The 24,711-nt window shown below is 33.7% G+C and overlaps 3 protein-coding genes across 4 annotated transcripts; 2 read left to right on the plus strand and 1 right to left on the minus strand.

Annotated features, from left to right (window-relative positions):
* Nucleotides 1-1,628: 1,628 nt before the first annotated feature.
* LOC108220869 (syntaxin-61) lies at nucleotides 1,629-4,182 on the plus strand. 2 transcript variants are annotated; one of them, XM_017394746.2, is made up of 8 exons: nucleotides 1,629-1,754; nucleotides 1,851-1,931; nucleotides 2,026-2,139; nucleotides 2,760-2,873; nucleotides 2,966-3,159; nucleotides 3,476-3,566; nucleotides 3,747-3,812; nucleotides 3,969-4,182. In XM_017394746.2, exons 2-8 carry the CDS (start codon nucleotides 1,878-1,880, stop codon nucleotides 4,077-4,079), a joined length of 744 nt encoding a protein of 247 aa, XP_017250235.1. In that variant the 5' UTR covers nucleotides 1,629-1,754; nucleotides 1,851-1,877; the 3' UTR covers nucleotides 4,080-4,182. The 2 variants fall into 2 exon arrangements, with proteins under 2 accessions (XP_017250235.1, XP_017250236.1); XM_017394747.2 differs by lacking the exons at nucleotides 1,629-1,754; nucleotides 1,851-1,931 and having other exon boundaries at nucleotides 2,756-2,873.
* A 1,875-nt stretch (nucleotides 4,183-6,057) lies between these two features.
* LOC108223463 (NEDD8-activating enzyme E1 regulatory subunit AXR1) lies at nucleotides 6,058-15,954 on the minus strand. The gene is made up of 14 exons (XM_017397745.2): nucleotides 15,741-15,954; nucleotides 14,975-15,147; nucleotides 14,728-14,891; nucleotides 12,195-12,305; nucleotides 11,155-11,234; nucleotides 9,473-9,623; nucleotides 9,297-9,390; nucleotides 9,095-9,183; nucleotides 8,208-8,281; nucleotides 7,970-8,132; nucleotides 7,652-7,737; nucleotides 6,831-6,914; nucleotides 6,561-6,741; nucleotides 6,058-6,418 (listed from the first exon to the last, which is right to left on the minus strand). Exons 1-14 carry the CDS (start codon nucleotides 15,776-15,778, stop codon nucleotides 6,335-6,337), a joined length of 1,572 nt encoding a protein of 523 aa, XP_017253234.1. The 5' UTR covers nucleotides 15,779-15,954; the 3' UTR covers nucleotides 6,058-6,334.
* A 4,336-nt stretch (nucleotides 15,955-20,290) lies between these two features.
* Nucleotides 20,291-23,522, plus strand: LOC108222663 (uncharacterized GPI-anchored protein At1g61900). The gene is made up of 8 exons (XM_017396549.2): nucleotides 20,291-20,463; nucleotides 20,972-21,157; nucleotides 21,436-22,041; nucleotides 22,140-22,385; nucleotides 22,508-22,519; nucleotides 22,622-22,765; nucleotides 22,876-22,923; nucleotides 23,219-23,522. The coding sequence occupies exons 1-8, from the start codon at nucleotides 20,337-20,339 to the stop codon at nucleotides 23,293-23,295; spliced, it is 1,446 nt and encodes a 481-aa protein (XP_017252038.1). The 5' UTR covers nucleotides 20,291-20,336; the 3' UTR covers nucleotides 23,296-23,522.
* The last annotated feature ends 1,189 nt before the right edge of the window (nucleotides 23,523-24,711 follow it).

The following is a 24,711-nucleotide window of genomic DNA, read 5'->3' on the forward strand; positions in this document are numbered from 1 at the left end:
GAAATGTGGAATTCGATATTGATCTGGTCAAAACTAAAAAGAGGAGGAAATCAAGGGCTTGTTTTGTATACAACACATCTGTTTCTAAGTGGTGCATTGGAATTAGGCATATGCATAGTTTTGATGACTTCTTAAGATCGGTTGAATATTGAATTTTTTCAGATACAACTTTTATTTTACATTTTCTCGTCCCGAATGATTTGTAAATATTTTTTCCATTTTATTACCGTCTGGACTTTAAATTACAATATATCCTGATATCAGCTGTATATTTAAATCTCACACGCATGGCTGATGTCTTTGTGACTTTGTGTGGGATTCTGAGATACCTTGCTTGTTTCTGAATTTTACCTTAGCTGGTGTTCTATTCTTATTTTGGGCCTGACAAAACAATTCTTCTTTGGCCCAATCACCAGAGGGGCCGGACTCGGTGATTTTTAAATTGTAATTGATGGTTCTAACTGAATGGACTATTGGACTTAATGGGCTTCTGCTGTATGTCTACCGTCCAAAAGTTAACGTAGTCCATATGTTCTGTTTTAATATTGTTGACGTCCAATTCAATTTCAAACTGATAAGATTAATTTCAGTGAATTACTTCCCTGTCAATTTTTTTATCATTATAAAATCATATATGATTATATAGGCATGAATCTAAGAATTCTATAATCACGATTAATCTCTTATAAAATGGGTTAATAATCAAGTGAGCTCAATATATCAAGTTGGTCCCCGAACTCAAAATGGTCTCAAATCGATCACTTAAGTCAGTTATATGTATCTTTAAATATGATTTTAAGGAGTAAAAATATTATTTATAGCGATTTACACATTATTTATGAATATTACCACAACTAAGTACAAGCTTATGACTTCTAGTATTTATGATAATATATTTAGATTTTATCAAGTTTAATTACTATTTATTTTTTTATTATATAGTAATTTTTTCGTTTTAATTAAAAATAAATGGTAAATAAATTTGATATAATCTAAATATATTATCATATATAATATAAGTCATAACCTTGCATTTAGTTGTGGAAGCATTCAAGAATAATGTGTAAACCTCTATAAATAATATTTTTACTCCTTCAACTCATATTTAAAAATACATGTAAATGACTTAAATGATCGATTTGAGACTCTTTTGAGTTTGCTGACCAACTTGATATATCGAGCCGACTTCAGTAAGTCACTTGATTATTAACTCCTTATAAAATGTGTGTCTGGTTCAATTTTTAATAATCACCACAAGTCTTTATTAAATAAAATAGTATATGATAGATTTAATTAACATATTAAAAATTATTATAATATTCTCGACTATGCGATTAATTTTTAATCAGCATTTTTATCCTCTACCTGACTAATATCATCTCAACTTTTACAACATTGATGATATAAAATAAATAGAAATTTTTTTTTTGAAAAGAAAATAAATAGAAAATTGTTCAAGCATTTTTCAAAAATACAGAAAATTTAATCCACTCTTCCATACAAATGAAAGAGATAAGGCGAAATACGTTTATTTATTATGTTCTTCGTTGAAAAGATTATTTTGTTTAAATAAAACTACATGATAAATAATTTTAGTTATATTTCAAATTATATATTGGAGAATGATAGGCATGGCCCCACAATCACACGCAGAAGCTGAAAAGGAAGTGGATCGGGTAACCGGGTCAGATCACAAATCTCAAGATTCAATTTTTACTTCTGAACCAAGTATCTAGCTCAAGAAGAGATTTTGGGTATGATTTAAATCTCATTATTAGTGCAATTACTATATCTTTTCTTGATCTTTGTAATACTAAATATTTGTTTGTTTATTTGTTTAAATTTTTTAGGGTTTGATGTGTGTATAGTTCTTGACAATGTCCTCAGCTCAAGATCCATTTTACATTGTGAAAGAAGAAATTCAAGATTCTGTAAGTTATTTAATGGGTAGTTCTTGAAATATTGTATGATGCAAGATTTATCGAAGGGTTTTAATATTTGGTTTTTGTTTATATGGTTGTTTAGATTGATAAATTGCTAAGTAGTTTTCACAAATGGGAACAAATGGCATTGGATGCTGTGGATCATGGCCATCTTACAAAGGAGCTGCTTGCTGGTTGTGAGAGTATTCAGTGGCAGGTAGTGTGATCACTCTAATTTTTTATTTTGTTGTTTTGGTAGAGTTAGTGTTGCTAATGGCACTGTTGTGAGATTAATCTTGTGCTTGTATTGTGTAATGGTGTGCTCGTGAAGCAATGATGGATAAATTGGATTGTTGATGTTGTGATTTGAGTTTTCGAAACAGTTTGTGGCTTGGGTGTTTTAGTGAACAGATTTTCGATCGGGTATTGATAAATCCCTGATAAATTAATATCTTGAGATTAATTTTCTTGATTTTGATTGTGTTATGTTTACCTTGTTGTATTTGATCAGCATACTGGTACGGCTCAAATCGGTACTAGTCATGGTAATTTTAAGAAGAATAAATGACTTAATGCGGAATTGTGTAATTAAAATGTAGAGTATATGTTTTCCCTGAATACCCGGGGCAGGATTTGGCAATGGCTAAAGAGGACCAGTATCTATCACTTTACACTATCAGTGTGGAAACTGTTATGCCAGTTGGTTTCTCCATTTAAACATGCTCTTTGTCCAATAGAAGATTGTTTTTTTAGCTCAGATTCGATAAGCCTCAGTATCCTTTTTTTCTGGTTAACAAATTTTGCATGTCTTCTGAAACCTATCTTTTTGATAGAAAGGTGGTTGAGTTGGAGAAGACAATTTCTGTAGCAGCCAGGGATCCTTCTTTGTATGGACTCACTGTAGTGGAGCTTGAAAAACGAAGGAGGTGGACCAGCACTGCCCGAACCCAGGTTTTCTTTGATAAACATGATATTTATCTTCTGCCTTTTTATTCATTGAGTTAATTTCTCATATCTTGAAATATTCTCTTTGTGTGATTCAGCTGAGCAATGTCAAGAATGCAGTAGTGGCTGGAAAGGAAATGAACGGCACAGGTAACATCAGTGCGAGTGCAACACGTCGTGAACTTATGAGGCTACCAGATTCTAATCAGACAGATAGATCCAATCAGTATATTGCCAGAAACAATGATGATTTCATATCATCAGAGTCGGACAGACAGTTACTTCTCATAAAGTAAAGTCTCACTCTACCTCAACTGCAACAAGTATTTTAGCTAGTATTTGTACTTTAGTTGTAGATTAATCTCTATAATGTCGTCATTTATGAGCTAATGTGAGAGATACAACTGATAAAAACTTAGGATGGTCACTAGAATATTTCGGAATGGAGGGTAACACGTAGGTCATAATGTCGATTTGTGACTGATAAAAAAAACTTGTTTTTAGTTTCTTGCATTTTCAGTGCAGTATTCAATTGTCCTTGCAGTGTTATTCTGATATTCCGGTGTTTCATATTGTTCATCATATATACAATTGTGGGTGCTTTGTAGGCAACAGGATGAAGAACTAGATGAGCTCAGTGCGAGTGTAGAAAGAATTGGAGGTGTTGGGCTTACTATACATGAAGAACTCCTTTCACAGGTCAGTTTATATATACTAAAGAAAAGTATACCCATCATTTTGAGGAAACTAGTTATATTGATGTATTTAGTCATCAGTTGAATATGATGGTTGAAGAATTCTATTATAATGCATGAGTAAATTTGGAAAAACTCTATGAAGTATTAATTAACCAATGCTATGTGAACGCTTGTGGTACAGGAGAAAATATTAGATGAGTTGGGTAATGAAATGGATAGTACATCAAATCGTCTTGATTTTGTTCAAGTAAGTATATATGTGCCTTCGGTTGAAACTTTGAGCTAAATGACATATTTATCTCTCTCTCTCCCTCTCTCTTTTTTATTTATTTATAAATCTCTATTCAATAATTTCGTCAATTTAAGTCTGATTAAATTCTCCTGACCCAAATATCGAATGCAGAAAAAGGTTGCTATGGTTATGAAGAAAGCTAGTGTGAAAGGACAGCTGATGATGATATTTGCCCTAATTGCTCTCTTTATTATTTTATTTGTTTTGGTTTTTGTAACTTAGGTTAGAGGATGAGCCTCCTTGACAATGTGCCATTTTTACATAATTAGTAAACAAATTTATAAAATAAGCTTAAAATTCAATTATAAATGAGTGTTTGAATTGATTGATGGTCTTTAGTCAACTGATCCTTCTCAAATTAAGCTTTCAAGGTTTAAAATGGCCTTTTTTGTCATCTTATCATGATCAAAGAACTGGTTTATGAATAATGATCATGACGACTGGTCGAGGAGATATATGGAGATAAAGAGGTGAAGTTCTCAGACTTCAACTGTGCGCGCCCTCATAGACAGGTGGCAAGCAGAAGAGAGGATGATCAGATGATGATTTGGTCGGTGCTGTGGCCAAGGCTCGTCTGCAATCAGCTAAGCCAATTATTAGTGTTTAAAACCCAAATTAAACATAGGGTTTATTCATTCCACTCGGAGAGCGGGCTCAGACATTGCCTTGTATTGGTGTTAGTAGGGTTAAAAATGGGGAGGGTTCGGGGCGGGAACTTCATTTCCCAGTCTCGTCCCATATATATTTTTCCTGCTCCGTCCCCGCTGCATTCTCCGCGGGGATTTATATTTAATCCCCGTCCCACCGGGGATTTAATATAATTTCGCCCCGTCTCACTGCTATAATATTGCACTTTAAATAATTACTTTAAAATTTAGTAATTTTTTCTTCAGAATTTAATAAAAATATACGAGACATGTATATTAAAAGAAAAAAAACTAAATATAATAGAAATCAAAGAGACATGTCATACATTGTAAAATTATAATTTTGTGTATTATAAAATAATAATATTAAATATATCCGGGGCGGGGCGGGGAATCTCCGCGGGGATTCAACAAATACCATACTTGCTCCACATTTTGGCGGGGCAGAAAATCATTCTCCGTCACTACCTCATTCCCCATATTAGCGGGGCAGATCTGCCCCATTTGAGGCGGGTTGGGGCGGGTTCCCCATTTTCCCCGCCTCATTTTTAACCCTAGGTGTTAGTTTGGAGTTTAAAATTTTGTAGATCAACAGGAAAAGTTAAATAAAAATGTCTTTTGGTTTTGAATATGATTTCAGTTCGAGCTTAAAATGTATGTTTGATTAATTTTAATAACAATAATGATAAACTGATTTATGAGTTTATGATTTAGGATAATTTTTATATATATAAAAAAGTTTAAAAATATGAAGTCACAGTAAAAGGTATTTTCAAATTAACTTTCGACTTCAAGTCAGTTTGAAGGCAGAGTCTGACTTATCTCTAATTTTAAATCGATTTTTGACTTATTACACAAATGATATTTATTTTTAATTTAAAGTTGAAAATGACTTAAATCTGAGAAGCTGTTGCAATAAATATTTGTCAAATTGGCCTTGAAAAATTGAAATGATTTGTACTTGCAATTATATTGCCTCTTTCAATGTTTGTTATTTTTCAACAGCAATATTAAATTACATTATTCAAAAAGTAATATTTATTATTTTCTGAACTCTTCTGTATGTTATACTGGTTACTTAACTTTTTATTCATACACTTTGAAATATTCCTAAAATATCAAACGTTAAATAACAAGAGAGTATTCTAAATTCAAACTCAGGGATCACCTTTTTAGGTTTTCTTTTTGTAACGAAAATTACATTCAAGTTCAGCAATTGCTTCTCCAGAACCACCTGACAACCCTGCTTACATGTCTAACATCACATTTTGGATGACTGGGTTTCTCATTAGTCATTTCCAGAGGAATCCTGGCTCTAACAATAATAACGTTTTGCACTCTAATAAATTCACATCTGAAACCAATAAAAGCCGATAAATATTTTTTTTTGACAATGCAGGATTATATGCCTTACAAATTAGTATCTGTTCTAACAATTCTTGGAATTCTTGGGGTGAGCCAGAGTCGAACCCGGGTGTCCCGGGACAACAGAGGATAAACCCACCACTGGGCACATCTTACCCATAAATATCATCTTGTTTCCATCAGAAATATAATCGTACAAAACTTGCAATAAGAAGTTAAGAACCATCATTCAAACATGCAAGTATGCATCCTTGTCTCCCAAAAAATTACAGTAAACTATATTAATTTTGTAAAAGCGAAAATGTATAGTCCTTGACAAGAAATTGGATGCACCAATGGGCGCTACAGTTTGATCCTCTTAGCCCATGTAGAATATTATCAATCTCCAAGGTAAACTATACCACAGTTGCCATCTCCCCATGCAATTAAATTAGTTAAAATGTACCTTCCTACCTTGTGCTTTAGCTACAGCATCAGCAGTTGAGATTTGTGATCAATGCCATTAAAGATGAATGTCCCGGACATGGGAATGAACTGCCTAGTGATGAGCTGTAGGACAAATATAGATATGCAACATGAATAATGGTGGGGTATAAGAGAATGCTTTGATGCACTCATTTCCACAATCTACTGAATTTCCTGCATAGCTAAATTGCAGTAATTAACATAGTCCGGTCATAACAAGACAAACCTTGATAATTTCTTGTGATGCGATGCCGCCAACGAAAGCAGAAACTGCGTGGAGCTCCGCAGCACCATATCTGCACATCTCATTGATAAGGTCCTCTGTCAAAGTTGAACTGTTGCAACCCAAGTCATTAAGTAAGCCAACTGCTGTAGCTTTCAATCGAGATATATCCTCATCCATGACACTGAAAAATTGATAACAAAATTTTGACATTTAGACCACTGAGATTAATCAAGTGGGAATCATAGCAGTGATTCTGTTGGTAAAAGTTACCCCTCAAATTGCCCAGGGAAGCTATTAAAGTTGGTAACAAATCGATCAACAGCTCGGAGTAATACATAGAATCCCACGGCAATACTGCAAGGAATAGAAAACCGGTATTAAGAACTGCTGAGAAAATAAATAAACTATACACAATTTTCGTGTCGAGTGTCCAGTAGCAAACTTTCTTCATCAATTTATCAGAAGAATTAGAGCTCAATAATTCAGTAAAACAGTGCAGCTGAAATATTTTAAAAGAATCCAAGAATAGTAACAAGCCTCATCATTAAAGCACACAAAAACAAGACACCCATATGCTAAAGTACTCATCATTTTTCTAACACTTTCTGTCTTTAGATGTCCCGTTCATTTCTGTCTGTTTCTTAAAATAGCACATTTTTCAATACTAAAATTATTTGTCTCATCAACTACACCTACTTTCTTATCTTTTCCTCACAATTTTTCATTTTTCTTATACTCCGTGCCCAAAAACAATGAGAACCCATCAGGACGCAGGGAGTAATTATTATCACATGCACATTTGAATTTAAATTTTAGTATTTTTAATATTAGTTCTAATATTGCACAACAACATATTCCCCTGAAACACAAGTTTAACATTCCATTTAATACGACACATCTTCTCCTTGAGTTTTCAACTAGGATTTTCTTATGCCAGGAAATCCAGTACATTTTAATTAATACAACACACTACTACTATCTTGGGAAATAACTTGGGTTTCTAGACTATATAAAAAGTCATTTTTATTAGTTTGATAATTTATGCCTTGCAAGGTGTGGTGTGTGGGTTATGGTAGAAGAGATTTACATACCTATAATCATCATCTGTTAGATACTTTTGCAACTCTGGTTGCACAGGGGAGTTGAACTCATCCTCAAGAAGGCGATATCTGCATACCTGATGAAGTAATATGAATATAATCAATACAGAACATTACAATGCTAGGGATATCTCATGCATGTCTTAGACAAGGTTATACATCGCCCTCATGCCTTGTTAGTTTAGGGGGAACCCGTAATATTATCCAACCCATGTATGTTCTCATGTAAGTTGTGATTTCTTGAGACATAACAACAATTTTGAAACCCCTAATTTTATCTGTCTATAATTTACAGCAATGCATACTTACTGCCAGCTTCCTTGCATTTTTACAAAAGCTTTTTATTTTGGTCTTTGAGATGCTATTTGTATCTCTACCGATTTTCTTCAATATATCCCGTACTCGCTGCTCAACTATGAGCATGTCAGACTCAGCCTTGGCTTGGTAAATTTTCTGCAAGTTTACATACAACCTACAAAGCAGTAATAAATACAGTAGAACATCGAAAATTAATTAGATGACAAAAAAAGAAGCAGCAGGGACCGACTCTGTAGAAGATGTCATGTCTGGAATTGATCCCTCAAGTGGTGCCTCACCGCCACCTTCATTATTGATGAATTCCTAAAACATGTAGAAAAAATAAACTACAGACAAGTTACACTTTGGTGGTTGAAAAGGCAGAGGCTTAAATTAGAAAAACAATGACAAAGGCTTCAGGAATAGCGTAAAACCTGCTGGCGCCAACCTCACCCACATGAGATGAAGTAAGAAAAATAGAAGGTATAGATATTTCATATATAAAAGCATCACCGATATAGAGTAGGCTTACAGTACTTGACAAAGGATAGTTTAGGTAAGATGTGGTCCTAAACTTTGCAACTTGACTATAATTAACTGTCTGAAGTCAATCAGGTATGAAAGTAGTGAATTTGTCTATATATGTTAGCTATTATACAGAGTAATCATTTCCTTTTGAGCTTTAAAACTGAACGATGAACACAAAAAAAAGAAGGCAGGTGAACTACTGCCAAGTTGGAATATCCCGGTACATGCTCTCAGTAAGCCTAGGAAGTAATTTTTTTTGTAAAGAAAAAATAGGATCTGCAAGAAATATACCAGAATTTGTGACTGTGTAGTGCCTTGTACCAAGTGGCAAAAAATATAAACCAGAAAAGCTAAATACTAGGTCAGAGGAAACAGTGATGTGGAGTTCAACTTAAGCTCAAAAACAACCCGAAGATGGCCAAATTCATGGGTTGGTTTTCATTCCAGCACTGAGAGCTTGAAGACAACACTAGGTTCACTTGTACAATATATTATAAAAACACTTATGGAGATCTTTTCTACAACTTGCATCCAGGGACGCTCCACACTGTAAATTATTTCACATTCAAAAAAATAAATAAAAGTGGGTCAGAAAAGCTAAAGCATTACCTTAAGAGCTGCAACCATTATCCAAAAATCTGATGAATTGGAAGTAACTTCTGCAGAAGGATCATTGATAACATGTAGCAAACTCGAACCTGAAGTATAACGGGAATATAAGAAGTTTGAAAAAGAATCGATAACATCTCAACATGACCCTCAGATCTTCAATTTAGATGAAACAAAGTTAAGCTTTTGTTTATGCACTTACTAATTCCTCGAGGAGCAAAAACTTTGAATGAAGCATCTATAGCTTCTTTATAGTTGTCTTCATCTATAGCTATCATCCTGGATTTTATCATTTCCTAAGCCAGACATATGTATCAACCACTTGATCCAGTGATAGAGTATATAACACTACATACGGCAGCTAAAAAAATTCTAAACCTTAAACTCCCTTTTCTCATCCCTGGTTGCTGGTAGGCATCCACCATGACTTTTGGCCCATTCATCTGCCATCTTTATAAGAATTATAACATATGGTGTATGTTTGTGAACCACGGGATCAGGCACATTTATATCAATAGTTTCCGTAAACCTACAATCAAGAACAATCTAATGACAGTCACGCAAACAATACATAGATGGTAAAGGGGTTACATGAAAATATGAAACCAGAAGATAATAATTAGTAACTACACATAAGAGTTGCACATGGTGAGTGATGCAGAATCAGGCTGGCATATACAATTAAAAGCAACATTCCTGTATAATATGTTTCAAATATTTTTAACCGTACTTACTAATAATCTCTTAACACACTATGTAATAATCAGATAAACTATCATGATAGGCACCGTATGACAATTAAAGGTTAGCTGATAGCTGAATGAAGCAACTCTTTTGACTAGCGGATTGAATTAGTTGTTTTGTATGAAACTATTTGGTATATAGCTGTTTAATTAGCTTTTTGTATTTTAAGTACACACATGGCCATACTCTGATTGAAAAGGCACCTCCAAGCAGCTTTTTCCAAATTAGAATCTGTATATGAGTGTTGTTCAAAACTGCTATGCTGTTAGAAAAGGTGTTAGAAAAAGTGTTGCAGAAATCAGATAATGTTTTGGTAATAATTTTGATATTTGCATATTTTGAGGTATAATATAAAAATAATGTTTTTGGTGAGGTTTGATATTAGAATCTGTGACATCATCCTGCAAAAGCTGAAAAACAGCTGTTTCGAAAAGTATGGGGGACCTGCTAGAAAGCAGCATTTAAGCCAAAAACTATTATTCAGAAAAGTTATTTTTAGATTTACCAAACAATTTTTTACCTGCTGTTTAGATAAATGTTGTGTTGCTGTCAGCAACAGCAATACCAAACATGGCCTCAGTTTTCCGAGTCCGACCCGCTAATTACCAAACACAAATACTAGATGATTCACATGGTCAAACCACTAATGTGGCCCAAACCCCCGATTCTTTCTTAAACCTTTAACTTCCAAACAAGACCATAGTAAATACTTAGCAAAAGTAGTTTGCACGTTACATTGGCTAGCTTAATTAGAGGGAGGATAATAGATATTACTATACTTTAAAATTCACGTCTTTGAGGTATACTGATACAGAAGAGGACAATAAAGCCACTTAAAATTGTATCGCAATATTCCATAAGTTTCTAGTACTATTATAACCAACTTTTTAACTAGAAATTATCTTCCCAAGTACAGTATATCATATTATTTATAGATTATATACTATTACAGATGCTAATTATAAACTGAAGTCATACTAGATGTGAAGCTAAATATTATGATTTCAAACAGCCTTTACCGAAAAGCAAATAATAATAATAATAATAATAATAATAATAATAATAATAATAATAATAATAATAATAATAATAAAAAGATAGAGGCATTTGAAACTGACTACAAGCATTGTGCTTCTATATTTTTAGGTCCCTTGCCCTTCTTTCTTCTTCTTTCGATATAAACCTTTCTCAAACCCTTTATACATCAGTAGTAAAAGAAATACAGTCTACTGATGAATAACTTGGTAAGAACTAATGTACAACAACAAAATATGGACAAAGTAATTGTGAAAATATAAACATCCCAAAAATCATACCTTGTGAGCTCAGGCCACGGGTTATTTAATCGGAGATCATCAAGAAAATGATCAGGCTTGGATTCAATTACTGTATGTTCCTGCCCAAATACAAAGGTTAGAAGACTGCGTTGGCTAGCATAATTATCCGAAACCAATCCAATTAGGCCGATCCAGATCGTCCAACCCGAAATTTTCGGTTTTTAAATGGTTTGGTTTGGTTTCGGTTTTGGTAATTAAAAAACCGAAATTTTCTGTTTGGGTTCGGTTTTCACTTTCCAACCGACTGAAATAACCGGACATTTAATACAAATATTATATAAATAATATTTTCACAATTTAACTTAAAATTTAAGCGGCGTCCATTACTCTAGTTGTTTCTCCATTTGAAAACCATTCTCCACTTTTATTTACATCCTTATTTATCACTAGTTCACTACTAGTTGATAATTAATAGTTTCTTAATTTACATAAATAATTTCTTTTTCTAAAGTCAAATGAGTTATTTTTCTTCATAACAACAAACAAGTGTAACACCTAGAATTATTTTTATCGAAGAGTTATACAAGTGTCATCTTTATTTTCGAAGTGTTTTGTTGAGAAACAGAAAGGGTAACACATAAAAGTTATTTATTTTAGTTCTCTAAGAAAACATAATTAAAAAAAAAATTGGTAACTGAACCAATCCGTTAAGAATCGGTTCGGTTTTGGATCAGTTTTTATAGCACTCGGTTTGGTTCGGTTTCTAGATTTTCTAGATTTTCAAAACCGAAAATTTCGGTTTGGTTTGGTTTAGACCTTCAAAACCACCCAAACCGAACCATGCTCAGCCCTTAATATTATATATTAGAAAAATTGCTTTATATACTGATCGTCAAGTTCTATTATAGAAGCCTTGATGGCACCTATTACACTAAAAGGTCATAGCAAACATATAATTCTAAGATTCTTGTAATAGTACAACATATCCCTCGCAAAACAAATTTGTACACCCCTGACGGTAATTTAATATATTAAGATCACCTGCGTAAGTACTTACAATAGATATACATAGTGCGTACCTTCACACTGATGCGAACAAACCCAGTCAGACCGTAGGACCGTGCAAATATCAACATAACATTTGCTTCCCGGCAGATTATATCCAGCTTTACCATTGATTCTTCCACCAGCTATGCACAATGATTCATCATTTGAAGGTAAGTCAAGTAATTGCAATCAAACCAGAAAAGTATATTATGAGAACAATACAACAGAAGCGGCAAAAAGTTGAATGGTTATAAATTTATCTGCTACAGCCATAAATAAAACTTCAAAAGTAAAAAATAGCTCCAAACTGACATCTATTCAGGAAGGAAAGTAAGCGTAGTGAAGCAATCATTCCATATCCTGAATTTCAGATGTGCTCTTACCATCTCTGATCTCTCATTAAGTAACATAAATAAATACTGCTTTCTACTTCCTAGAATTCAACTTACAAGTCACATTAATAAGTACTGCTTTCTACTTCCTAGAATTCAACTTACAAGTCACATTTCTCATACACACAAGAGTGGAAGACCATGTAGTAAATTGATTGTAACTTATGCCATAAACTGCCCAAACCAAACTGTCCCTTAGTCTCGCCACCAGTAACTTCTGCTATTCTGAAGTTATTTTCTTACTTACTAAATATTATGTTATATGTCATTATATTAACTATCCAAACAAATATTTATGAGTAAAAAATCACTTCTTTATAATTTAGAGCACTCACACACCCAATTTTCTTTCAACAAGACTTGAACCCTCAAACTCCAGCTAAGAAGCAAGGCAATAACGTTAAACCAGGGAGCCTCTGGTATAAAAAAATGATTATACTACTTTTACATAGGAGTCAAAATTCAGAAACATGACAAAGTAACTTTTTTAAGGTAAGGTTTCAGCGATTTGTTGCAAGCTTTCGATTTGACTTGACAAGATATAATATTTAACCTTGCCACATGTAAACAATTTTTTATATAGGATAACTTATAAGTTGTCAACTGAACTATCAAAATATATAACAACTTGAAAGTAGAAAACCTACTTTCATTTGTGAGTTTATATAACAAAAATGTATATAATTAAAAAAAATCTTTTTGAGTCCAGCCAAACAATACCTCGCTCGGTCGCTCATTTTAATATATGTATAGGACTCTCATCAGAGATTTTCCGAGTCACTTGAACTCTAATTTTTATCAATCTGCTAATTACGATCAATAGAAGAAAAAAAAGGGTACAATATAAAAGTACGTAATATAATCAAAAAAATTCTAAGTCATGACCTCACTCATTTTAGTATAAAAAATAATGGAAATCACATCGAGAGATTTTCAGAGTCATGTGAATTGTGATCTCTATTTTTTATCAAATCTGCTACTTAAAGATCAATAGAAAAAATAAACAAAGGGATACTAAATATGTAAAGAATAAATCAAGGGATACCAAATAAATACAAAAATAAAATAATCTTTTTATGTCAAGTCAAACAGAACCTCACTTATTTAAATATTAATAACAGAACTCTGATTGAAAGTTTTTCAGAGTCATGTGAGCTCTGATTTTTTTCAGATCTGCTACCTACGGATTGACAAAAAGAAAAATTAAGGGCTTTAAAGAATAAAAGTGTCTCCTCAAGAAAAATTATGGGCTTGAAAAGTGTCTCCTTAAGAGCTGGTTTCTTTAATTAATTTGCATACTGTTTGCCATCTTTCATCATACTAATAGACATATGAAGAACCTAACTGAACCAGAACACTGCAATTCCTTAAACTTTCCAACATCGTGACTCACATCCTATACAGGTAACCTAATTACTGAACCATCTACTAAGCCACTATATTAGTCAAATCTTACCAGTTTAAGCTAGAGTCTAGACCATGAATGTGATATACTGATTTTTCATAAACTGAATTCTAAGATGATACCCCACAGGGATTATAGGTCAAAAAATTTATCGATTAGTTAATGCCTACCTTACTAATCAGACCACAGTTCAATTCAACAAGAAGCGCACAAAAAAAATTGCATGATACTTATTGACACTTATTATAACGCGGTATGTGTTTGCATATAATATCAAATCCTCAAGGCATTAAGTTGACTTTTATTCACCATTCAGGGTTGGTACCAATCTAAGTTTCTCACGATTACTCTTAATTTTTGGTTTGGCAGAATTTTAATTTCTGATACTCACAAGTGGCATGCTACGAAATGTTTAATACTTTAAGGTGGTACATCTTGTGTATACAGGAAGGGGGGGATAGGGAGGATTCGAACCCATGACGAGTGATGCAAGGAGAGTAGAGCCTTGACACTAGGCTATCAACAAAACCCCAATTGACGTATTTTAGGAACAACATTGCTACATCATGAAAAATTGATTCTGACAGATGAATGATAATGAATTGGCAGCCTAAGAAAACCTTTTACAGTAGCACATTATATTTCATAGAGCAAGGAGATGTGTAGATCATCCCTTTGCTGACCTGCTCACAGTAACTTTGAAATCTTCGAAAGTACTTTTTGGTGATTTTAAACATCAACATTCATATATTACAAGTAAAAATATACCTGTGTAGCTACGACCAAGGTAAACTGAGAAAAGAATGAAGGGTTCGTTTTAATCAATTCCTCTGGATTCTCTTCAATGAACTTGGCTTTAACAGCATCATTCAATTCTTGAAGAAATGAACAGACACATTTGGCTTTGGACTGCCCAATGCATGACTCGTCCACTAATACATTAAACGAAACATAAGTTACAGAAACTCAAACGTGAACAAGGAAAATAATCACGAGACATGAGTACATGACATACCCATAAAGTTATTTCCAAGATCGCCCTCTTCAACTTTAGATCCATCAACAATAGTAATACTTCCAATACCACCAAGAACAAGGTTTTTCAGGGTTTCTGAACCAGTAGGACCACAATTAAGTAGACATATACTTGCTTTCTCTAAGGCAGCTTGTCCTTGCTCACCCCAAATCCTGCCACATAATCATCCCAGGTTTTTCACGCTTTAACCCTAAAAACAATGTAACTATAACAAACATGCTCCAAATCCACGACAACCGAAACCTACTGTTAGTTTTCTTATCCCAATTCCCAACAAAGTATAACTAGTCCTTTGTCAAAATTTCTCAAACTTAGTAGCAGCTTCATTATCATGACCGTTTCACACTATCCCAAAATATCATCGTAACTAGAACAAGTAACTTTAAATCCCCGATTTCTTAAACAAATTTTTGCACTATACCCAAACAATTATTTGTCATAATTTTCACGCAGCAAACTATCCAACTAGGTCAATTCAACTTACATATTTCGTAGTTTCTCACACTAGAACTGAACAAGACAAAAAAGTCACACTGAGTATACTAAATTCTACAATTCTTCTTTCGATTTCTAAAGAAAGAAACAAACTGAGGTTTAAGCATCTCAATATCGCATAACTATTCGATAAATATACATTAGTAACAACTTTACTTAAACTATCTTACAGGTTTCAATTCAAAATTAAAATCAAACAATTAGGGCAAAACGATTATCACAGAGAGAGAGGGGGAGAGGGAAGTAAGACCTAAGTTGACGATCGTATTTAGTTTTGTGTTCCGCCATTGCTCAGAGAGAGAAAGTGTTGGAGCTGTGGCTTCGCTTGCTTTACACGCACAACTGTGTTTTTTTTAGAGTGAGAGAGAGAGCTGAGTGTTCGTAATTGAAATGGATTCGAAGGTGATACACAGTTGTGTACGTATATCCTGCGAAAATAAAAGTGAAGCAGACAGCCCAAACCCAATATTATATGGGCTTCAGACCCGGTTTATTTATTTAATGAAGATGTTTCTTTTTATAATATTTTTTGACATAATTGTTAAAGAGATACTCCCTCCGTCCCACCAGATTCTTTACGTTATTTTTCGGCACGCATTTTGAGACTCCGATAAAATATAGTTCTATAATGTGTTTTTTCTGGAAAAAAATCCTGAAAAAAAGTTTGACGTTTAAACTTTTATTCAGAAAAAAAATAATTTAAAAAAATGTTAATGAACTATACTTTATAAGAGCCTCAAAATGCGTGCAAACAGTGAACGTAAGCTTCCTGCTAGGACGGAGGGAGTATTTCATATTTGTTTAACAAAAAAAGTATTTTTTTTTGACAAAAAGAGAAGAAATTTCATTCAGAATTCAAATCAGCAGAAATACACAGATTCACCTTGGTAGGCACAGACCACCTATCGAAACTACGATCAGAATAAATATGAGAAACCCTAGCAAGCTTATGGGCAGCCATATTGGCAGACCGTTTAATAAAGTACAACTCTACGTTGTTAACTGAGAAATGTGTCTACGACATTCCATAATAATCCCTCCAAACTGAGATCTCATGCGAGTTTTACTACGAATTGCCTGCACAGCAACCAAGCAATCCGATTCTATTACCACCTTCAACCCTTCCCATCGCCAGACCCAGCTGAGAGCTTCTATTTAATTCAGAGAAAAGTAGAGTTTATGTATTTATCTCTAAAAACATTGCCTTATTCCTGAAAAATAAGTCAAAAACTATTATCTGGCCCCATGTAACCGAGTCTGAATATAGTTCGAAAATTGATTTGATTTGATCAAAAAATTTATATGAACCGAGAGTAATGTGAAATATTGGATTTAATGATGATCTGAAACCAATGTTCATGAAAAAAAAATCCTAAATTGAACAAGACTGGAAGTACATGATATCTGGATTGCGCATTAATCAAATTACAAAAAATGATATATCAAATGGGAAATATCCTTAAAAAAAATGGGAATATAAATTATAAAATCAAAATTATTTAGTGGCAGGCGGTGTGTCCATCACATACTGGAAAATCCGAGATATAAAATAATCTAGAATATGGTTAACAACTTATTAGCAGATCCAAACTGGCTGAAGTGCATGACCAACCATTCCGCTTCTACATTGCCTAGTTTCAGTATCTCTTGGCAGTTTACCAAGAAAAAGAGCAACTCCAGCCACTCGTCAATCGTCATTGTTAAGCACAATTTATAGTAAAAGTGTAGGGGAGGGATTACTCTTACAAGTTACAAACAATCAATGGTGGAAGAACTAACGAAGATCAAGCACATTTATACATACATACGAAATTACTTGGTATCAAATCAAAATTACGTGTTAAAATAATATATGATCTTGATCATTGAGATTTTGACGGAACTGATCACTTAACATAATATGAGAGTTCAGTCTCGCAGGAACATTCCATATTTTCATTAATGGCTACTCCTCTACAATGCTCTTTAATCTCGGCCTCCACTTGCCATTCATGCTGCCTCGTTGATCACAACGAGCATAACTTCTCAAAGAGTTCTCCGTGCCACTCATCTTTCTCGCACTAGTTAACAACATTTGCTTCACAGCAGCAGAAGAAGCCGATAAAGAAGCTGAGTTCCTCGACTCCTTCATTATCTGACTCAACTGGCTTTGTGTCACCACAACTCTAATCCGCATCACCCTAGTAGCACCTCCACTTTTCACATCCTGATCATCATCACTAGTTCTTTTTTCGCGTACATCTGAATTCTTTCGAATAGTAATACTATCACAGGACTTAGTAAGTGCTGTTGTTGGCTTCCCTTTTTTCTTCTGAAATAAACCTGTTCTTCTGGTGACTATGCAATTTCCCATTTTTTCGACGAAATAAACAAGCGGTGATCAAAGAGATTGAGAGAGATTTATAGATGTGGAGAGAGTTGGAGTAGAAAAATATCAATGTAGGAGGTGTTTATGCAGAGAATAGGGCAGGAAAACAGGATGGAAACCTGAGAAACATTTGTTTGGATATGAGGACTGGCACATAGTTTGCCAATTACCATAAATAATGGCAGCCACGCTAAACTTATATATTAAGTTTTGATATGTTAAATATTATTATATTGTGTGATTTCAATTGGGAAATTCAGTTTTGACCTGTTGATTTATTTAGCATGGCAGCTCAAACAGCTACTCTGAGAATTATTGGTATCATTATAGTATATAGATATTTGTAGTATGGCAGTTGTAGTACCTAATCCGGGTCCGAATGATTATATCTTCTTGCATCTGTACATTAGTTTAAACAAATTGAATCAACATCCAATACTTACCCCAGTTCAAAAGAAACATCCAATACTTATTGGATTTTTTTTAGGATAAGACCTTGAATATGATTGCGAGAGAAGATGACTTAAATATATTTGTTATAGTTCAAAATGCTAATAGTGTGTTCATCCGTCTTTCACTTTTTAACACTAGATCGTCAAACGTTTTCAAATCTTAAATATCACGATATAGCATTTTATTCCAAATATTAAAATAGATTATCCGGTATTAATAAATAATATTTCAGATTTGTTCTCCCAACTATGCTATTTTAGATAGTTATCGTAAAATTGTGATATATGAGACTATTTATCACATGTTGATCGAGTCCATAAAAAAAACAATATTATCTATTATGGTGTTAACATTTTTTTATCTTAATATCGTGTATTCACTCAATATTGCAATATACATTTATCAGGAACGAAAATACAGCTAATTTTGTAACATACATACATGTATCAGGATCATGTCAAAGAGAAGGTGCTACGTACAAAAAATTCAAGATCATATAAAAATCTAAGTATACAGCATGATTATCGGTTATAAAGACAAAGACAATGTACAAGTGATTGGAACACTAGCTCTTGCATGTGGACTTATTTGTTGAACACAACTGAGATGAATGTACATACAGATTGGTGTGTATAGTTTTATTACTAGTGTCCCATGATTTAAGGACAGTTGAAACAGATGAGGATTGGGGCATTTTACGCGTAAAAATACCCCTGTTTTTCATGGAAGAGCATCTATTCGTCACATGGCGGGGCTTGGGGGTTAGGTGATACTTAAGTCACTATCTTCTGGTAATAATACATTAATTAATTAAATTGCAATTGGAGTGGTTATTGTTATCTTTTATTTTTATATTATGTCCCCAAATTTATTAGCTATAATCAGTGGTGGGTATTCATGTATCTCGTCATCATTATGTTAATATATATTATAAAAATTAATATTAGTTAAATAATAAAATTAATTTCATATTAAATTTTCACGTCCCGATCATTTCTTGCATTTTCAGTTTTTCGTTTCAATATTTAACAAAAATCGTAAGAGTTTACAATATAAAAATTAATAAGATCCACTTCTTTACTCGTTTTATATTAAATATTAATCGGACTAATTATTTTTATCAATTTTTTTAATCCCCATGCCCAATTATAAATAAATGAGAGGACCGGATGAAGTATTTATATATTCTATCATAACAAATTAATGATTTTTTTCATCTATCTTAAAACTAAATATCTTTATTTGTTTTTATTTCCAATTTATTCAGGAAAATAAAAATAATTTTAGACTTGATTATTACTATTGTGGGGATAAAACACATATTAAAACCTATTTCCTCAAAATAAAATTAAACTTAGTTGTAGGACAGAAAAAATTAGAAAGCAGTCCTCAGAGTCTCAACTGGGCTTCATGAAAGGAAAAAATTAGACTATGTTGGGCTCTAATAGAAGAGGTAAAGACATCAAATTTCGTTTGGCCCAATCACCGAAACTAAGCGAGGCAGTGGGCTATAATGTTTTGTTTAATTCTCAACTCCTTTATCATATTTTTTGACACAGCAAACAATAATTATCAATTCATTTTCAAAAAAAAAAGAAAAAACAATAATTATCAATTTAGTCATTTAGATTTGGACAATCCATTCCTCCGGACATGGGTGCCTGAGTGATGCTTAAGTTTTTTTTTCCTTGTCAGAAGAGTAGTGCTTAAGTTAATTGCATTTCAATTCATTGTTAAATGTTAATCAGCGATACTTCGAATATGTTGAATACTTACTTATTAGTCAGTTAAAAAAAATTGTTTTCTTTCGCTTAAAATGGACTTCAATTTATAAAAAGGAAAATTAATTGAGATCCAAGTTTGAATCCTCAAAAACAGGCAAATGTTGCACATGATCATCCTTGCTAACCAAGCGATCTCACGTGAGATTGAATTCTTCCGCTCAGTGTGAATATATGAAATTTGGTGGCAAGGAAGCTGCTTCAAAACAGCCTACTCACCAAATTTTCAACTCATATATAGCATATGCATGCACAATGTGTCTGCTTGACTGCTTGTGTATGTAAAGTGAAAGCACTTCCCTGTAATCACGCCATGAGAGAAGTTGTGGCTTGTCAATTTCTTCTTCCTCTGCTACTAGTATTCTCTCTATGTAAGTAAGTAGTATAAGCTTTAGCTTGATTTAGTGATAATTATGAAGCTGCATGCTGAACAGCTGAAGCCCCGTCTGAGTCCATGTCGAAGGAGACTAATCCATGTTGAAGCCCTGTCTGAGTCGGAAAAAATAATAAACCATTTTTTTTTCCTTTTAGCCGTGTCTTATTCTTAAAATCGTTATATTTCTTATGTGAACTCCTGCTGATCTCGAATAATTAGTAAATAATTGTTACTCAAGATTTTAGCATCGTCTTATTTCTCTTCATGATTCCGCCACTGGTTATGCAGTATGATCTTTGGTGAAACTGATTATAAGTAAATTAAGATAAGTTTAATGCATGTGTTTTCGTACCTTGTGAATAAATTGAAGTTTTTGCAAGCTAGGCTAGAATTATGTACTTGCATGAAGGAGTTGAGAAATGCATTATATTTTGTGAGTTTGATGATGACCAAATTATAGAATTTCAAGATGCGATATCTTATTTATATGATGTTTGATGCAGGTTTGCATGATACACATTGCAGCATAGTTAAAGATGCTGCAAGTCCGAATTCACTGGAAATTGAATCAGATGCACCGTCTCCCTCCCCGGAAGTGTCTCCTAAGGACCCTCAGCCATTTCTTCCAATTCTAGCTCCTTCACCAATGCTGCCATTCACAAATTACAGTAATCTTCCAGCACTATCAGGTACCTAAATTACATACTTGTATCGCGGTTTTGGATTTCCTGTTTTAGCAAAATATGAATAGTGGGAATGTGTTAAGTGTTTCTGGAACGCCTCTAGCGGTTTGATGATTTTTCTTTATGTGATTCTGATCCTGACTATATTGTACAAAATTGAGATAATTGCAATGAAGCTCAAGTAGAGGGCATAATTTTTTCAATACATATACTTTTGTATATTATTTTTTTTATATAACTTTTGCCATTACTCAACTAACTGAGGCTGCAAATTTATGTCTCAGGACTCTGTGAGTTGAATTTTTCGGCAGCTGGAAATATATTGAGCACAGCTGCTTTTGATTGTTGGGATCCGATAGCTCCATACTTGGCGAATGTAGCATGTTGTCCTCAGTTACATGCCACCGTAGAGACTCTTATAGGGCACTCAGGTATCTCCTCGGGGAAGCTTTCTTTGAATCTAACTCAAGCCACAAGTTGCCTCTCTGATATTGAAGCGATACTTGTGAGTCAAGGTGCTAACAGAAACATTCGGAATATATGCTCAATTTACCCCTCCAACCTCACCAAGGCTTCTTGTCCTATCATAGATGTTAATGAGATTGAAAGAATTATCAATTTTTCTAGACTTTACGCTGCTTGTAAGGACGTTGACCCAGTAGATGAGTGCTGCAATCAAGTCTGCCAGCAGGCCATCCTGGATGCAGCTGAAAAAATAGCTACAAATGATCGTGACAGAGTTAGTTTAAATGGGATCACTATTTTGCCTGCAAAGTCGAGTTTAATTGATGATTGTCGAGACATTATCATTCGTTGGCTTGCAAGCAAACTTGATCTTTCTTCTTCAAATGTGTTTCTAAGAGGACTTTCTCAGTGTTCCATCAACACAGGTTAGCCTATAAATAACAAAACATTAGGCTACATATGACTATACAGGGGATATAAAGTTCCTAAATTCTTACCATACAATTTCAATTTTTGTTCTCAGTCTGTCCTCTAGGTTTTCCTGATATAAAAAATGTTACAAAAGAATGTGGAAACACGAAAAGTAATCGGACATCTTGTTGCAAGGCGATGAGGAGTTATATGTCTGCGACGCAAGAGCAGAGCTTCATAACCAATTTGCAGGCCACAAATTGTGCTACATTGCTCGGAAAGAAACTGCAGACAGCTAATATCTCTCAAAATGTATATGCACTTTGCCACATAAAGCTTAAGGACTTCTCCCTCCAAGGTTAGTGCTACATGCCTGCATCCTACTCAGAGTTGTGAGACAAGTGATTCTGTTTTAAGTCTTCAAAAAACTAATCATTTTTTTTCTGTTGATTGTGGTGAATTGTCAAAATCATGAACCAGTTGGATCACAAGGTACTTCACATAAGAGCAATATACTGATATAGTGATCCGACTAAATATTTTACCTAATATTACACTATACAACAATTCCTTATGCAAATTGCCGTTATCCAGACTCTGGCTGCCTCTTCCCAAGCTTACCTTCAGACGTGAAGTATGATCAAAACACTGGAATAAGTTTCATATGCGATCTTAATGACAATGTCGAAGCCTCCTGGCCTAATGCCTCCTCCTTACCTGCTTCTACGTGCAACAGAAGTAAGCTTCATATATTCACTACATTGACATTGCCGCATTCTTAGAAATTTTACTCTGAAGCAATAAGATGTCAGAAAACTAATTGTTTTCTGAATGTAATGTGAGTGCAGCATCCTCACAAATACCAGCTATTCCTAAAGCAACATCTGCACAAAGTGGTGAGTAAATTTTTTCCCAATAGTTCAATGAAAGAGTCTCACCAGGTGATCATGCTAGAAAGTAGAAAGACACTACACCAAATTTTTCAAGATTCTTGTTAAATATTAAAAATCACAGTGTTTTCGCTACCAAAGCAGAGGTAAAGTCTGCGTAAATCTTAGCTTCCCAGCTAGACATTTGGAATTTATTTTGTTCGATTTGAAAAGGCAATACACCTCAACCCTACATTTACAGACACATATTGTCCCCTTTCACTTTCAGTTTGAATAAGGCTACATCTTTTCACATGTGCAGGGATCTACATAAAAGGCATGAAGTACTCCTTTTTGGTGATGTTCTGTTCCTTGTTGCTCCTCAACTTATTAACTTGATCATACGGGGAACTGAGAATGCACATTTCCAAGGAGGGGGCAGAAGGATATGAATCTTAGTTTGTACAAAGGAGTTGCAGAAAATATCGTTCAGGCCAAACTTCATGATCCGTTATGGCCGGGGTTTAAAATCACCGTGTATATTTAAAAACCTTTGACAATGCAGCAAAATTTTATTCATTTAGAGACTAAAAATATTAGTTATGAATGCGTCCTTGGTCCTTTTATGGAGATATTACATTAATTTTGTATTTTTGTGAAAAAAAAATTAAATTTCATATTAACCAAAATTCATATGTTTATAAAATAAAATAATTAAAATTGATGTTTTTAGAAAGTTAAATAATAGTCTCGTTTGTACACTATATCTCCATCATCGTGTCTTTCTTAGCCTTTGGTCTGAATAGAAAGATGAAACTAGCTATTTTAAGGAGCCTAAGAATTCATTGGAAAAGTAATTTATTACTAGTGATTAAAGAAAGGGGCTCTGATTGATAAGTATGCAGAATGTGTTTGCTAGCCAGAGGGTAGGGCCGTAGGGGCATATATTCTGTATTTAAAAGTGACGATATTTATATAGAAAATATCACTTTTGCTTCCTTCAAGTGGAAGCTTTCGATTATGCAGCAAAGAAACAAGAATAATGACAAGGGATTATACTTCTTTTCATTTGGGCCATTATTATAATATGAAATTGATTTTACATTTGTTTTCTCCATATAAGTATTGAAATATAAGGTACTCCCTCTGTGCCTCTCATTTCTTTACAGTTACTATTTTGGGATGTCCCTCTCATTTCTTTACGTTACTATAAATAGTAAATTTTTCTCATCATTACACCCACTATCTTCCCCCACTATCTCATATTTAACAATAAAAACTACTATTACACCCACTACTTTCCTCCACTATCTCAAATTTATTATTAAATATTGATGAGTCCCACCACTTTACTCACTTTTCATCTAACTTTATTCATTTTTCATACATTGTCTTGGTCTCCGTGTCCCCCTCCAATGTAAACAATTGAGGGGGACGGAGGGAGTATAAGATTCATAAATGCCTCCTCTAACATTTTAAAATTTTAGATAGAATGGTTCGTATCAGAGCCAGGTTTGGCAGGAGGTCTCTACTCTTCAATCCAAATACTAGGATTTCGAGTGAGGAGGAGTGTTGAAATATTCAACCCAAATATTGGGATTTCGAGTGAAGAGAAGTGTTGAAATATAAGGTATAAGATCCATAAAGGGATCTCCTCTAACAACTTAAAATTTTAGATGGAATGGTTCTCTATAATAAGTTTATATACCTGACTTAGATGTATGTTTTTGGATACTAGCTTATTATATATAAAAATATAATTTTAAATTCTTTTGTTAAAAATCGGATATTATTTGCTTGAGCTTTACAAGCCAT

Source organism: Daucus carota, chromosome 5, assembly GCF_001625215.2.
Source record: "Daucus carota subsp. sativus chromosome 5, DH1 v3.0, whole genome shotgun sequence".
Classification (NCBI taxonomy): Eukaryota; Viridiplantae; Streptophyta; class Magnoliopsida; order Apiales; family Apiaceae; genus Daucus; species Daucus carota.